The 16268-nt window shown below is 50.3% G+C and overlaps 2 protein-coding genes across 3 annotated transcripts in view; one reads left to right on the plus strand and one right to left on the minus strand.

The window, feature by feature from the left end:
- POLR2B (RNA polymerase II subunit B) overlaps positions 1–796 on the plus strand; it is a 16605-nt gene extending 15809 nt beyond the window's left edge. The window contains exon 25 of the mRNA XM_064416899.1: positions 546–796. Within this exon, the coding sequence (XP_064272969.1) occupies positions 546–635 (90 nt within the window). The 3' untranslated portion in view covers positions 636–796. The remainder of the gene's footprint in view (positions 1–545) is intronic.
- Positions 742–16040, minus strand: IGFBP7 (insulin like growth factor binding protein 7). Of its 2 annotated transcripts, none has more exons than XM_064416902.1 (5): positions 15548–16040; positions 4165–4274; positions 2797–2913; positions 2308–2434; positions 742–977 (listed from the first exon to the last, which is right to left on the minus strand). In XM_064416902.1, the coding sequence occupies exons 1-5, from the start codon at positions 16023–16025 to the stop codon at positions 958–960; spliced, it is 852 nt and encodes a 283-aa protein (XP_064272972.1). In that variant the 5' UTR covers positions 16026–16040; the 3' UTR covers positions 742–957. The 2 variants fall into 2 exon arrangements, with proteins under 2 accessions (XP_064272972.1, XP_064272974.1); XM_064416904.1 differs by having other exon boundaries at positions 2304–2434.
- Positions 16041–16268: the final 228 nt, after the last annotated feature.

Raw genomic sequence — 16268 nt, forward strand, 5'->3', positions numbered from 1 at the left:
ATGCTTGCAGAGCTGGGTCCCCACGGGAGGTCTTTTGTGCTGTACTTTGGTGGGTTTTTTTTAATTTAATAAAAGCTCTGCAGTGCATGCTTGGTTACAGAAGTATGTCAAGGGACAGTGGTAGCAGAGATAAAAATAGTAGCCTTGAACACGCTTGGTTTTGTGCCAAGGACTGACTGCTGCAACTCTGAACAATGGCACTGGGGTTCCAGAGTGATGTGTGCTGCAAGCCTTACCTGCATTTATGCACTTCAGGCACACTCTGTTACGCACATGTTCTGTTAAATGGTTCTTGTTTGGGATCAGATCCCTTTGCTGCATTTTTATGTTAAAAATACATTCTGGACATCTGCTGTGTAGCCCCTACAGAGGCTCAGCTTCCTTCTTGCTTTGGTACTGTCTGTGAGCAATTCTCATTAAGTGCTTTCATGCATAACTTCAGATTTGCTTTTAAGCCAAAAACTCAACGAAGTTATTTGTGTAGAGGATGTGGAAGTTGATGCTTTATGAGTGTTTATCACATGACTTTTGCAATCTCTTTCCAGATATCTTTGGTTCGAATGCCCTACGCCTGCAAGCTCCTCTTCCAGGAACTGATGTCTATGAGTATTGCACCTCGTATGATGAGTGTTTAGCCTTAAAAGGGCTTTTTTTTTTAATTATGAGACTCAAGTGAAGTGCTCAGGTTTTGTTTCATTTTGTACACGTTGCATTCAAAATTAGTTTTACTCATCTGCTGTGTGCTGTTCAAAAGTATGTTTATTTCCTGTAAATAGAATTAAAATTTGTAATCAAGCTTGTGAATCTATTTGTGTATCTGTGAAAGAAGTGTGCAAGCAAATCGGGACTCAAAGAAAAAGGGAGTTAAGAGGGACTGATTAGTCAGCTAGAAAAAGCCAGAGCTTGCAGCTTTCCAAAATACTAATTTAAAACTGTGCGTAAGTGAAAGTCCTCACATCACAGCTCTGCACCATCATCTGTGGAAAAACAAAAACATGTTACACTCTGTCCTGTTCCAAGGGGGAATATTGCAACTTTGGCAACAGCTTTGGGATCTCTTGGCTGAGGATGAGACCTGACCCCTCCTTCCTTCCTGCCTTCTTTCCTTCCCTCCCTGCTGCAGGGGGTGATAATAGACACGTTTTTCTGTGCTGAGATCACCTGGACATGGCACACACACTCTCACGGTGTAGCTATGATGTCTGGCACTTTGTTCCATTAACTGTACCAATTTCCTTTAAAGTGGCAGACTACATTTACTTATCACTTCGCTCCAGATGCCTCAGAGCTTTCCTACAGCTGAAAAGAACCAGCTGTAGCATGCGCTGGGTGTGTGCAAGAAACAAACTGTTCTGGGGTACAAGCTTGCTGTTCATGGCACAACTCTGTAAAACTCAATTTTATTCACATCCATAAATAAAATGTTTGAAAAGGGATTAGAGACTACCTTAAAACCATTAGCAAAGTTCCTGTGCATGATAATTTGGATTCATTGTAAGCTCTCATTTCAGTGCCAGGTGCTGCTAATGCTCTTCTAAGGGAAGTATTTTAGCTCTTCACAGACATAAGGACACAAGAAGTCAAGACTATATAGTTTGGATAAAGCTAGCAGAGATTAAAACTAAGGATTACATCCAGTAGGGGATTTGGGCAGCTCAGTATTCTCTAGCCATGTGCTTTATTCCCTGTCCCTCTGCCTCTAGCAGGGTTACAGTTACTGTTCTGGCTCTCCAGATTTATTCCTAAGCATATGATGTGGCTGTGGTACTGAGCCATCCTCTGCAGCTGGGATGAGGGTGGCTGGTTTGCCACCAGCTTTGCACACAGCCTAACAAACAGGACATGCTGTGGCAAATCTGAGGTTTCCCATCCCAGCACGCAGAGAACAGGGCAGGAACTGGAATTTCTGCTGTGCCAATACTGCTCCCAGGAGAGAGGAGCAGGTTTGAAAGCATCCAGACAACAATGAAAGGAGGATACAAATGTAGGGCTGGAAACCCATTGGAAACTGCTCTATAAAAAACCCAGAAGGTGTTTCTTAATGTTTATTTGGTATTTCCAGTACTTCACAGCATAAGGGCGGGGGGAGGGGGGTATTTAACAATCCCTTGAGAACTTTAGCAGCTAAGATTTGCTGGAATGTTCTGTCAAATACAAAAACCTGCACATTAAACTGGTATTTCTAGTGGGGGGGAGGGTTTGTTGGGATATTTTTGGAAAGCATTAAACAGAGGTGCTCCTTTTATATCAAATAACAATAAACTGTTAGGGGAGAGAGCTGCTGAGTGTTCAGCCACACTTACCAACCTTTGGTCAGAGCTATTTCATGCAGAGTTTCCACAACGTGGATTTTCGCAGAAGCTGTTGCCTCTCCTTTGGCATTTGATGCATGGCACTCGTATTCCCCAGCATCCTCTTTGCTCAGAGGAGATATCTAAGGGAAGAAACACACCCCGCTCCCCCAGTGAGCATCACTGGCAGCAGAGGTGATTCTGTTTCTAGGTATCTTACAGAACTTCTTTGTGTCAGACCCTGTCCTCCCCTCTACTCCCCCTCTGATTTTGCAAGTGGTATGCACACTGCAAAATGCTGCATGCTAGACAGAGGAAGGGTGCATGCACCAGGTAAGACTGGAACCAGCAGCCACCCTTACCCTTCCATCTCTAACTCACAAAGGTTGTTTTCCTCCAAATTCCCTGTGTTGCCATTGGTCTGCTATACTGTTCTTTGTCCATGAGCAGCTGGCACACTGCACTCTGCTGCCTGTGCAGCTCTGTGCTCACACAGAGTACTTACCAGCACCCAGCCAGTCACTTCGTGTTTCTCAGGGCCCCCCCGGGTCTGGATAGCCAGGTTCTCCCGGTCCCCAGGCAGAAGCTCCATCCTCTGGACACCATACTGTCCTCGAATTATCTACACAAAGGGGCAGGAATGGGTAAGAACTCTGGGACTAATTTATGCTGGAACTGCATGCTGAGCCATACCTGCACACAGATCAACATTAGATATGCCTGGATGAGTTTTGTGCAGCAGCAGGGTATTTCTAGTGTCACAGTTTCACTTTGTCCCCTGTGTAGTGCAGCCACACCACCCCAGTGCCTCAGCCCTGAGGCTGGGCTCCCCTCACCTCAGCAGCAACAGAGTGGCCCAGTTTTCTGGGACAGGTGCTGCTGGGCAGTGGGGTGTGCCAACCTGCCCTGTGCTGATCTGGCCTCACAGAACTTGTGTGTGTGTTCAGCCCTGCCTGTTTCTGCTGCAGCAAACCAGGCAGTCCCAGCATCAATGGGAAAGCAGCACTGCAGTCTTTCCCCAGTATCTGAGCCCAGAGCCCAGCACGGGGTAAGTGGTGCTCAGCCCTTGTTACCACCAGGTCAAGCAGGCTCTCAGCCATGAGGGAGAGGCATGAAAAGCAGAGCAGCACTGGCAGTGTAAACTCAGCATCTATTCATAAACAAGCAGAACACGCTGCCTGAGTCAACAAGCCCCAACTGTATGCTCACCTGACAATCTGCTCTTGAGCTCCTACAAATAAAGCTTGCTGTCTTACAGCAAACTTCAGGCCAACCTAGTTTTTTTTTCTCCATAGTATCCTTAAGTAGTAATGTTTCAGCTTACTTTTAAGACCCTTCACAAGTGTGTACAAACCTGTGGCAGGTTTGTGCACACTTGAGGAGCTGCAGGAACCATGCAGTGCCTCTCAGCCCTACGGCCAGGATCCTCTCCATTCAACACTGGCCCCGTCCTAAGCCAGATGTTACCAGTGCTGCCAAAATCAACATGCTGCAGGCTACTGGAGCTCAGTGACTGCCCCATGTGGTTCCTGTTCCCAACGTGGGCGATGTCTAGCCACCTCAGAGCCACTGCGGCCAGCAGGGTGAAGGTGAAGGCAGGTCAAGGGACATTCCCTACATGCTCTGAATACCAGGCGCTACCAAGAGAAACATGAGTCCTGTCCTGGCTTGGGAGCAACAAGAGTTTATTTGCTAAATAATGTCTAAAAACTAAGCAAAACCAGATGTGAGGGGGTGGACAGAACTGCAGAGATGAGAGAACTCATCAAAGAGGCGTGTTTCTACAGTGATCTGCTATGGCCTTTGTGCTTACCAGGCACTTTCAGCCACCTCAGGTTTGCTGTGCTGTAAGAGCTCCTAGCAGGGCCCTTACCTTGTTCCAGATGAGGACAGGGGTTGGGATGCCAATGACTTCACAGCTCAGGTAGATTTGTGCTCCTGTCACATTCCAGATGTCCTTAGGAGGAGTCACAATGGAGGGTCCTGCAAAAAAGGGAGAAAAGCTTTTAAGTCCCAGGAGACTGCAAGCCTGCCTCCATGCTAAGCCTTTTAAGTGGGAGCCAGTCACGGTTTTGAGGATAATGTGAAGGTGATCTCTACTAGAAGCAAAGTTCACTGGACTGATCCCACCTCACAACACTTCTCTCTCCAAAGTGACACACATACCCAGCCTTGAGCTATCCAGACCCATGGGCCCCAGATGAAACATCAAGTGTTGAGCAGTTCAGGTGATGAGTCCTCTCCTCACAAGGCTGAGGTTAGAAGTGAAATACTGTGTGTATTCTCTTATCTCAGGGGCTGAGAAGAACTGTACCAACTGCTGGCTCTGCTTGCCATGCAGTCACCAAGTCAGCTGGCATGGAGGAAAGGACCCCTAGGAGACAGGGTGCATCCCACTCTGTCATGCCATGAAGGGCTTGCCCAACTTCATTTGCCAGCATCATTTCTCCCAGCATGATTTCAATGTGGGCTAGCAGAATTCCTTATTATGCTGTTCCTGTTCTACCTGTGTGCAATGCTCAGCCAAAGAAGGTTAGTTGGGTGGTGGCAGAACTCTCCATGGGTGAAATCTGGGAAGGGAGAAGGTGACTGCAAAGCTCTGTTTTATTCCAGAGAGCTCCAATTCCTGGTTAAATAGAGAGTTGCTTCAAAAGCAGATCAGAGCAGGGTTGTTTTGCAGATCTGGCTGGAGATGTTTATCCCTCAGGCTGGGAAATGCTGGAGACAACCCCCATCCCAGGAAGGGAAGAAAGGCCGTTTCTGTTCAATCCCTCTTTAGCGAAGCTGTTTTGTAAAATGCAGCTATTAATTCCCTGCAATAGGAAGTGCAGACCAAAGGAGCACAGAGTGTTTATTTCCAGTTATTGATAGCTCTAAGAATGCCACAAACAGCTTTCCCCCTTCTGCTCTGAAGATGCAGGCAGTAACAGGAAACTAAAGCTCCCATTAGGCTCCATCAGGAGAAGGCATTTCCTATGCAGACAGGTACTCCAGAGCCAGCCTGACAGAAGCTCCTGGGTATACTGGCTCACAGACCACACCCAGCTCATTCCCAGTCCTGTAAAAGAGGGGCAGATATAGATCCTAATGCTTCGTATAGGGTCCTGAATCTGCACTGATTTCAGCCCTGCATGTGCACTCTACCCTGCAGCCCTGTCACAGATAGTGGGGTGCAGGTTTCAAGTGCATCCCGCTGCACCACCATCAGCACAAAGTGGGTGTCTTCTTCCTCCTCATGACTGGGGGCAGATCCACACTAGTATCACAGGCAAATGGTATCAGCCATGCTTCTATTTTAGCCCAAGAGATGCTGAGGTGGTTCCCTGCTCCTGAGCAGCTGCTGCAAACCCAGAAAAGTGTTTGCTCTTCTCTTTCGAGACTTCTCTCTCCAGGAATGACTGCACACAGTCTGCTGGAGGGAAGCTGCTTAGAGACTAGGGGTGGCTCCACTCAAAATTCTCTGTTACAGAAGTATCCCAGTTCTGATTTTTAACAGGAGGCAGCTGTGGAGAAGCAGAAAAGTTTTATGTGTAGCCCTGGGTGATGGTTGAAACCACACCTAATAGTCAGCACAGGCTGGTTTCCTGGCAGACACCACAACCCAGGTGCTCCTCATCAGCACAGAGATGCGCCTCTCAGCTGAGAAGAGGATTTAAGCAGCATTTCAACACCCTGCTGAAGGTTTCCTCCCCTGAGTACCCTACAGTGGCCAGCCCATTGCCATCTGCAGGATGGGGCCACCTCAGGTCATGCACTCTGCTCCCCTTACCCAGTGCAGCACTTCCTGCACAGCCCAGCTGCTCTTTTTTCTGGTATCCCTTAAACAATAGGGACAATAAGGTGCTGGGAAGCTGTGATGGGACACAATGTCCCCAGGCAGCTCGGCTGGACCCATGCTCTGTGAGGGGTCTGCAGCTCATATGCACCCAGCAAAGCCTGCTGCTGTTATTCTGTTGTCCGGCCCTCCACATGCAAATGGGCTTTCCAAAAGCAGAGCCTGGGCTGCCAGGGCTATGTCTGCTCCTGTAGGACACCATCCTATCGCTGGGGTTCTTCCATGAGGCAGGAAAAACACAAGTGCTTCCCAGTGATCACCGTCTCACACCACAGAAAAGGAGAGATCCTTGCTCTTACATTAAAAGCCAGGTGGATGTTAAGGCATTATTGTGCTCTTCCAGGATCTGGCTCATTTCTCCCCTGGCTGGGAACTGGCAGCATTCAGCACACCACTAAATCCACTGCCTGAGGTGCCTCAGTCTTGGTTACTGTTGAGTTTTCCCCTGTGCCAAGGGTTCAGGCACCCACTTGCCCAGAGGTATTTATTCTCCCTGCCAGGATGCACACGTCATATCACGATTTTTCAGCAGCAATTGCTGTCAGGGGAAAAGAGACAAGGAATTTCTACCCACCTCCTGGGTGAGGAGAAATTGTTTATCTTCTTGGACAGGGGAATTGCCTGCACAGCTTCACAGCAAAGCCCTGTCTGGCTTGGCACAGCAGCCACAGCACAATGAGAGCTTGGCTCTTATGAGCTTGTCCTGAGCTCGGGATGTACATCCTGATCCAACCAGGCAGAACATGACGTTCTACATTTGGCTGTAAAATGAGCTGGAAGCATCCACAGGCCTCTGCCTGTATCTGACACAGCTCTGAGGCCAGGAGGGAATACACATCCTGAGAGATGCAGCAAGTGTCATGGGAAAAGTCACTGTGCTCTCTCTGGACATTTGACTTAAATCCATACAGCCAAAACTCTAGAGCTGAGCTCTTCCGCCACTAAAAATAAATGAGAAAGGCCAAGAAGTCATCATATTTAAAGTCAAACCACAACTGGCCACAGCAGTAGCTAAACTCTCTCCACAGTGAGGTGACATCCAGGTGCATGGCAGTCACCCCGCTTGCTGCCTGTGCTGCTCCCACTCATGCTCAGCCCTCAAAGTGGACAGAGATGGACAGATGACACGGCAACTTGTCACAGCAGGAGAGGCAGGGGGTGGCAGAGCCTTGCACACACTTCAGAAGATGTGAGGACATTCCCTCCTCCAAGTGCCCCTCTTGCTCCAGGAGTTCTTGTGAAGGAAGCAAAGCTGGGACTGGAAACCAGCCCACTTTGTACAGAGCAGATGTCTTGATTTTTGCAAGCAAGGAGATCCCCCTCCCATCATCCTACAGCCTGCACCTCGGAGGCCTTGCTGCTCCACTGGCAGCACTGCCCACAGAGGGGATGGTTTCTCCATCAGCTTCCTTCAGGCTGAGGACCTGAGAGCTGCACCTGCCCAAAAAAATGGTCACCACCACCAAGGTGGCTGAGTGGTCCCCGCTGTCCTGCCGGGCACACTGTGGATGTCCAGATGCTCCCTGACTGCACATGAGCTCCTTAACCAAGATGACAGCCCAGGCTATTGATGGAGATTAGCTGCTCTCCACAAGCACTTCAAGCATTTCCTCTGTGCTCTGCCCATTGTTTGTAAAACAAACAGCTCTCCCTGGCCCAGGAAGGCGCTTCTTACAGAGCCCCAGAGCTCATTCACCCTGGGACAGAGCCTGAAAACACTTTTTCTGCAGCTTGCAGGGAACTGACAGCCTGTGTTATGTCAAAAATAGCAGCTGGAAAGGAGTTCCCATTGTTATATGCAGTTGCTTTTCTGCCACAGCAATGTGCACAGCAGAGCTTCTGGTGTCCTCGATGAGGATATTATTTGGCATCTCTTCCTGACACCCCTCCTGCACCAGGCACCCCTTCTGTGCCCAGCCTCAGCTGGCAGAGACCTGGCATCTCCCAGCCCAGCCACTTGTCCCTCACTGATTCCTGGATGGTCACTCAGCTGAGGGTTTGCACCTCCTCACCAATCTTCCTTTGCTGCTCACACACACAACCAAATAAAAACCTCACAGCAAGCAGAGCAGTAACTTTTCTGCTAAAACCAAGGGGCCTACAGGTATGTGACTAAAGGCAAAAATCAGCTGGGCATTAATCACCGTGGGCTATGTCCTGGTGCTTGGGAGTGCCTGGATGCCCAGACCATGAACACACAAAGCCATGTACCACAGGCTGAAGCTCACGTGGGTGTCAGCCTGGCTCCCAGGCAGCACTGCACTGCCCTGCCACAGCCCCAGGTCACACAAGGCTGGGAACACTCCCCAAGAGGACAAACCCAAGCAAAAGCTGAACACTGTTCACTCTCACAAGCTATTGTAAGTCTGAAAATAAACCAACTCCAGTGTCCTAAGTTGCTGGTAAAGTACTTTCCCTTGAAAATTACTTTATATGGAAAAAGGGAAACCTGCCACGAGCAATGGACATCCAGTCATGTTAGCTGGCATGGCCTCAGCTGCTCCCTCCCACGTCAGTGCCCTGTGAGAGGCGGCAGCAGTCGGGAAGCGCGGGCAGCTCCCGGCCTTCCCCACTCCCAAAGCTGCCTCCAGCTTTCTGGCAGATGCACAAGCCTCCTCTGCTACCTTCTTCTCAAGGCATTTCTGGTCCTCTGTAGCCTGTCTTTGAGGAGACTAAGGAGCCACAGCAGGCAGCGAGTGCTGGATGCTCTGTCTGTTTGGATGCTCCCCAGCAGGCCCTGGGAAGGCTGCAAACACAAACACAGCTTTGGCCCAAGCCCTGCAGACCTGAGCCTGAGCCAGCTCAGTGGGGAAGAGCCCTGGGCCACCATCACTGTGCCATGGAGAAACTCCTGCCTTCCACAGCACTGGGCTCAGCATGTGCACAGCACTGCCGCTGGAAATCCCAGCCCTGGTGTTTTACTGTGGTTTGGGAACGCTGCCTCCAGAGACCTTGTGCCTTGAAAGGGACTTCCAAGATCATCCACTGCCATGAGCTAAAGCCTGGAAAGAATGTGAAAACGGAGACAGAAAAAAGGCATGGCAGCATTTATGCATGGAAGGGCAAGCAGGGTTTTCAAAAATCCGACCTGATTAGACTTGTTACATGGTAATCTCCTCTTTAGTTCTAACCTCAGTCAACCTCAGCCCAACAAAGGATTAAACACATTTTTAAAACACAGCATGCCTTTCCAGCAACCGAAAAAACAAACATAGGGTGGAATTTGCTGATCAGTAGTCATTCCTTCCTAGTGAATTTGGGTATGCTGTGATGATTGAGAGTGAAGACACAGGTGGAATATGGGATCCTCCTGAGCAGTGAAGCTTCTGCATAGTCCCTGGCATACTGCTGCTCTCTAGGACTGACAAGTAATATATTAAACAATTTCCATAGGAACTTTCCATAGTAACCATAAAAACTCAAGCTCCAATGAACCAAAACCTTTTCAAATAGTGGAATGCCTTTTAAGGAGGAATTTATGACCTGTGCTACAACAGTGGAAGTCCCCAAAGTCACACATTAATTGTAAATCACCAGTATTTTTGAACACTGAAAGCAATGAACAGTAGTGTTGAGGAGTCAGTCATGAAATAGAAGAGTCCAGGAAGGCTGGGTGTGTTTTAAAAAAGGAATTGTTAAATATTCAAGAGCAGACTGTCCCCAAGTGTAGAACAACCAGGGAAAAAGACTAGCCTCATTAAACTTAGGCTGGAATTCAGGAAAAGAAAGGAGAATCTATCATCTCTGGATGAAGGGTCAGGTAACATGGGATGTTATATGGACTATAAGGATGTTGTGAGGTCAGGAAGGGAGAAAATTAGAAAGGCCAAAACCCAACTAGAATTTTATGTGGCTGCTACAGTTAGACAACAAAAAAGGTTTCTATGCATACATTGGCAGCAAAAAGGAGGGCAAGGAGTGGTCCATCATTGGCTGAATGCAGAGGGTAGTGTAGTGACAAGGATGAGAAAAAGGCAGAGGCACTTAATACCTTCTTTGTCTTAAATATCAGGGCCAGTTGTCCTCAGAGTTGGAAGTTGGCGATGGGGAGATGAGCAAAGCCCCCATAATCCATGAGGAAATGATTAGTGACTTCCTGTGCCAGCTGGACACTCACAAGTCTGTGGGCCCTGATGGGATCCACCCCAGAGTGCTCTGCCACAGACTCTCAGGATGCAGCACAACAAGGCTGGAAAGATCCACCTACAAAAGCAATGTTTTCCTTTGCAGTGGAAGCCAGCAGGTATCAGGCCACTGCTGTAAGACCCCCACTCCCACCTGATGAAGAAACTCAAACCAGATTTCCAGGAAAATAGGGAACTAGGTTCATTTCCAACCAAGATAACTTAGCAAAAAATTTTCTAAATCTCTCCCCAGCAAAGACAAAACCACTTATGAAATGTGTACATTCTTCTAAGTCCCCTAAAATCCAGAAAAGGAAGAATGGAAGGAAAGAACTACAGCAATCTGAACCTCTTGTTAACAAATCTAGAAGAATTTCTTGCAGAATGTGCCTGGCTATGAACTATGTTTTGTAGGGTCTAGAGTTGGGGGCCTTTGTACTTAAGGCAGCTGTATCAGGAGAAGATGAGCTAATCTCAGTGATAACAGCAGTCTGCCATTTCCCACAAGTTTGGTTTTTTTTTCCCCAAATTCCTGTTTTTGCTCTACTCTGGTGGTGGATTAAAAAAATAAAACAAACCACCCTCAAAACTATGATATTTCTGGCAAAGCTTCAACAGCTGAATTTGGACGGAATGAGCCAACAGATGTGATTCATGTTTCTTGTTTTGAAGTTGACCTGTGGGAACCTGGCACTTCTCTCTTTGCAGCACAGATGAACATTTATGGAACAGTAAAGCATCAGCAAAGCAAAACCACTGATGTGGTATACAGGCAGGAATTTGGAGGGGAGATAAATCTGCCCCTAGGGCTGCCAGTCTTCACAAGAGCCTGGCAGTCACAATCCTACATCCATCAGACTGGTTTTTTAAATCCTGTGGACAGCCAAGAAACCTCACACCCACCTTCTTCTGTGCCCCAGAGCTGGTGTGTGGCACCTTAGCGAAAAAAAAAAAAAAACCCTTTCCATGAGGGATGCTGTCTGGGCTTCTGGGAAGTCAAAAAGATATCTCTCTGAGGGGGCAGCACAGATCCAGTGACTGGGATTTCCTTGCTGGTGAGATTTAGACAAGTTTAATGCTGGTTACAGTCTTGTACAAGAATCTCTTGTGGTTCTGCTGTTTATCTGTGGGAGGGATCCTGTGAACCCTCACAATCATAAGGAAAAGCCCTGCATGTTCCCAGCACTGGAAAATCACTTTCATGGAGCCACAGAGTTTTAAACCACACTCAGATGAACAGAAAAAAAGCAGAATGCTTGGCAAGCCAGCAAATTTACCCTTCACACAGAGAGGCCCTGAGTTTCTACCCCCAGGAGGTCTTTGTAGGTAGGTACAAAGCAGCACCAGTTCCCCTGAGAGTGAAACACTGTCCTCTGAAGTCTGCTGAGAGCTGCTTTGTGGTACACTGCATCTGAGCAAGTACAAGAGTTTGGCTTCCACCAAGAGAGGAGGGAGCATAACACAAAAAGAAAGTCTTGACTGACAACAGAAAAACAACCTGGACACCCCAAACCTGTTGGAACAAGCATTAGGGACTTCAAACCATATAAGAGGCAACTTTGGCAGTATTTCCAGCACTCACAACATGTCTCTCAAAGCATTTGCTAGTAGGTAACGATAATAAAGACTCAGGGGTATTTGTCCCTTCCTGCATTGGTTAGGCAACAAGTCAATGCCTGGTAGTTTTCAGCTCAGAGATCATCATCAGGAATCCTGATAGCTTTTTTTTAATGAGGGCTGGTGCTTTGAGGTTGTTTTTCTGCCTGGCTTGAGCTGAGCCACGCAGGCCTGATTCTTTATGCCAGCTGGCTTCGCATGGCAGTGGGTACCACACTCCTCCTGCCCCAGGTCCCAGCTGGCTGCAAACAGCCCCAGTGTGTGCACTGCAAATTGAATTTCAGCCTACATTCCTGAAGCCACCAACTCTTTGAGAGGCACTTCTGAGGCACTTCTGAACATCTGTGCACAGCTGTGTGACAGCAGTGACACAGGGCAGCTCCCCAGCTGTCAGAGCAGCCTCGCCTCCTGCCAAGGGGGCCACCAGAGGAGGCACCCCAGACCACCTGGGGTGGGTACCTACCCCACCAGCAAGCTTCTGCTTTGTGTCTGGACCTGCCCTGCCTGCAAGACCTGGAGGTAGATCTGAGCTGTATTTTCATGGGCAGAGAGCAAACAGACAATCTGTTTAAAGGCAATATTGGAAAGGAGATGGAAAACCGCACAGCATTCACCTCCTGCATCCTCAGTGCTGCAATTAGCTACCACGAGGCTGCTGGGACACACAGGTAGAAATGGGATGCAGGTGCCCTGACAGAGAGCAGGGAAACCCAGGGCCAGCTCTGAGTGCAAGCATGACGTAAAGGAGGAGCCCAGCCAGTAGGGAGCACCATGGCATCACTGCCTGCTCCACAGAGCAAAAAGGCAGGCAGCTTTTTCTGCTGGCATAGCACCAAGAGCAGCCAGGCAGCTTCAAGGAGTTGGCAATCAAGTAGGATGCCTTTTTCCAGACATCCCCAACAGTCCTGCCCACATAAAACCCACTCCAGAAAGGACCAGTTGGACCTCTCCATCTGCCAAGTGCAGGTAGAGCAAGGGTTATTTCTGTCCTTTCAAACTCTTCTCAACTGTGTCTTCCTCTGCCCTGCAGCAGGAAGTTTTGGTTCTGCAAAATTACCTTTTTCTCCCTGGCTCCATGATTTCTGTACAAAACACAGACATCACATCTGAGAAGTCTGGGAAACAATCAAGGACGAGGTCAAGGCTAATTCTGCAGGGCTGAGAACGTGCTCATTCCTTTCAATATTTAATATCAAAGAAAGATCCAACAGGATGTGCAAAACGAGTCTTCCCCCCTCCAGCCCCATTTGAACAAAAAAAAATTTTTAAATCCCAAGAGAAATCAAACACAGTTAGGACCCACTGCTGAAAAGATGTTTCTGGATCTCTTCTTAGAGAACTGTCTTGAAAGGCTGCTCTCTCTTGGACTGAAAGGACGTGTGAGGGCACGCAGACACCTCAGAGCCCATCTGTCACAAGCAGGAAGCCCAAGTGCTCTGTCACCCAAGGACTTCCTTTTGTGCAAAAACTGTCACAAAAATGACTGATCCTGCCTGTTTGTGATCTCCCTGTGCTGGATCCCACCCTGCACAGTGCCTTAAGGAGATTGCATTTATTTCTGGTGGGAAATGGCAAAAACCAGAACTTCCACTATTTGACTACCACAAAGTTCAGGTCCTTCTAGAAACCTACCAAAGTGTCATGCCCTCTCTGGAAAGATATTGGAAAAGGCTCTATCCTGTCAGGCTGATGGGATGGATGAGCTCTCCTGTCAGTGTATCAAAATCCGTGTGAAGATTACAACTCCCCGCCCTTCCCACCCAATGCTCCTAACTGCCTGGCGGACCTGAGGGATAGAGAAATACTTCCAGCTGTCTAGCAGGGTTGTTGGGCGAGCCCCTGCCTCAGCTGCAAGCCACAGAGCAGTGCATGTCACCAGAAGGCCCTCAGCACAAGGAAGGTTCATGCAGCTGGGGGAAATCTCCGAAGGGTCAGTTGTGACACCACTGCTGAGCAGCCCAGGTCCATCCTGCTCCCTTGCCTGACATGCTGGGTCTGAGCTCTCCCAGCAGCAGAAGCCAAAAGAAGAATGGGTACCCTGAATGATGGAGGACAGAACATTTTACCAGTTGCTCTGCACCACATGCTCCAGTGAAATTCCTGAACAGGTAACAGCCCGCAAAGGTGTCTTGCTGCAGATCTGCACACCTGAAGAGACCTTATCCAAGGAAGGGATGCAGTTTGTGCATGGAATGGCTGTCCCACTCTCAGACCCTTCCTCAGCAAAGCTGCTGCTGTGAGGCTCACAGGACAGAAGAAGTCTTGTGGGACCTGTTGGAGGCTGGCAGGTCAGTGGCCTTCCACATCCCCTGCCAATAGCTCATGTTTGCACTGACCCCATCAAACTCTGTCTCCATAGTCTGGATCAAAGCCCCACCAGGTCAAACCAGCATCCAGTCTGGGACAGACACCAGGAAGCGCAGCCAAGGGTTGGGACAGTATCTTACAAGTATCAATACCTGCTTTGCAATGAACTCTCATATTATTTTGGGCAAGACAAGTGAGAACACAGCCTTCTTCTCAAAGTGCACACCTGAAGCATGACGTCTTTCAAACCCATCTGCTCACTTGTCTGGGCTGGCAGAGCCAAGAAGCAGCACGCATTTTAGGACTCCTGAGGCCACTGGGCAGGAAAGGCTCTTTCCAAATTACTAGACACAGGCACAGACTGAGGCCATTCTCATCTCATTCCACATTGCCCTGAAGGCTGAAATTCCTTCCCTCCAGGAGTTAATACTGTACCACACTGTTTCTGGCTAATATGTAAGCCTAATGCTTTGGACAAGGTTTGTGAAAAGCCACACAGGGCATTTAATGGGCAACGTCAAAGCACATAACCCAATCCTCACCCAGTGTTTCCTGCCTGTCTTGGGAGTTTCAGAAACATTTTTTTGCAGAATACTTGGCCTCAGTTATGAGAAGCAAGAGAAGGAGGAGGTGGAGGTTGTGACCTGCAGATACTGTGTTTATGAGAACACTCCTCCACCAAAACAGCACTGGCGCTGCAATCTTGTCCTTGAAATGTTTAGGATATGCTTTGCATGCGATGTCTTACTCCTCCCTCCCGCCCAGCAAAAACTACTCTCAGAGGCCAGAATTTCTAGTAGAGGCTCCAGCAGAACAATTTCTTCCTTGAGCACCATCCCTAAGAAAAAGCTTGGGATGAATCAAGCTCCTGGTCGAAAATGCTGCAAGTGCAAACCGCTATGTGCAGCTCACAGGAAAGTCACTGTTTTCATTTAGAACCAGAGCAAGCCAGTGAGTGCTGGCTCTTAATTTCTGTGGATTTCACATCCATTTAATCATTTCCTTTCCTCTCTGCTTGCAACCATCCCGGGCAGAACACTCCCCTGGATAGCTCACCCCGTTAGTTCCATCTCACAGCAGCCCAAATGGCAAGCTTCAGGCAAAGTACGAAAAGCGAGGGAGTGCAGTTCCAGCACCGCTGGAAGCCAACAGCGAGTGCCCAAGTTCCTCTGCGTTTCTGCGCCTGGTCCGAAGAGTTACTCCAAGTTTAGGCAGCGCCATCCGACTGGGACTCTCCAGTCCATTTACGGCGGGTCTGAAATCACGTCCCTTCCACAAAGAAGCGCCCCGACGGGATAACTCGGCAGGAGGAGCGCTCGGGAGCAGCAGCGCGGCCCTCCCCGCCCCGCACCCGCCCGCCCCGCGCCCCGCACCTTGCTCGCAGGCTCCCTTGCTGCGCTGGCTGACGGCGGGCTCGCCGCGGCTCTGTGCGCGCAGGCTGGCGGCGCGGAGCTGGCAGCCGCTGCCGTACGTCAGCCCGTCGCTGCCGCACACCGGGTAGCGGCTCTTGCAGAGGCACACGCCGGGCGGGCCGGCGGCGGCGGCGGCGGGAACCGGGCCGCCCTTCGCCTTGCGGCGCTGCCGGCTCTTCACGCACTCGAGGCCGGGGGCGCAGCGTCCCCCCGCAGCGCCGCCGCCGCCGCACGCCTCGCCCTCGCCGCGCCCGCACTGCCAGCAGCAGCCGCAGGCGTCCCGCACCCGGCCCAGCGGGCAGCCCCGCGCCGGCAGCGCCGGGCACCGCGCCGGATCGCAGGGCCCGCAGCCCCCCGCCGCCGCCGAGCCCGGGGCGGGCACCGCCAGCGCCGCCAGCAGCAGCGGCAGCAGCAGCAGCGGCATCGCGGAGGGCGGCATGGCGGCACGGCGCCGCCCGCCCGCCGCAGCCGCTTAAGCCGCGGCGGGGAAACCCCTCCCCGGCGGCGCCGCCCCGGCCCCGCTCACGGCCACGGCCACGGCCCCGCTCACGGCCACGGCCACGGCCCCGCTCACGGCCACGGCAGCGGGGCAGCGCCGCCATCCCGCGGCCGCCGGGCGCTCGGCACCGCCGGCTGAGCCCTGCCTGCGCGGTTGTCCCGCACTCAGCGCCGGCACCGCGGC

The sequence above is a fragment of the Passer domesticus genome, chromosome 4 (assembly GCF_036417665.1).
Source record: "Passer domesticus isolate bPasDom1 chromosome 4, bPasDom1.hap1, whole genome shotgun sequence".
Taxonomy (NCBI): Eukaryota; Metazoa; Chordata; class Aves; order Passeriformes; family Passeridae; genus Passer; species Passer domesticus.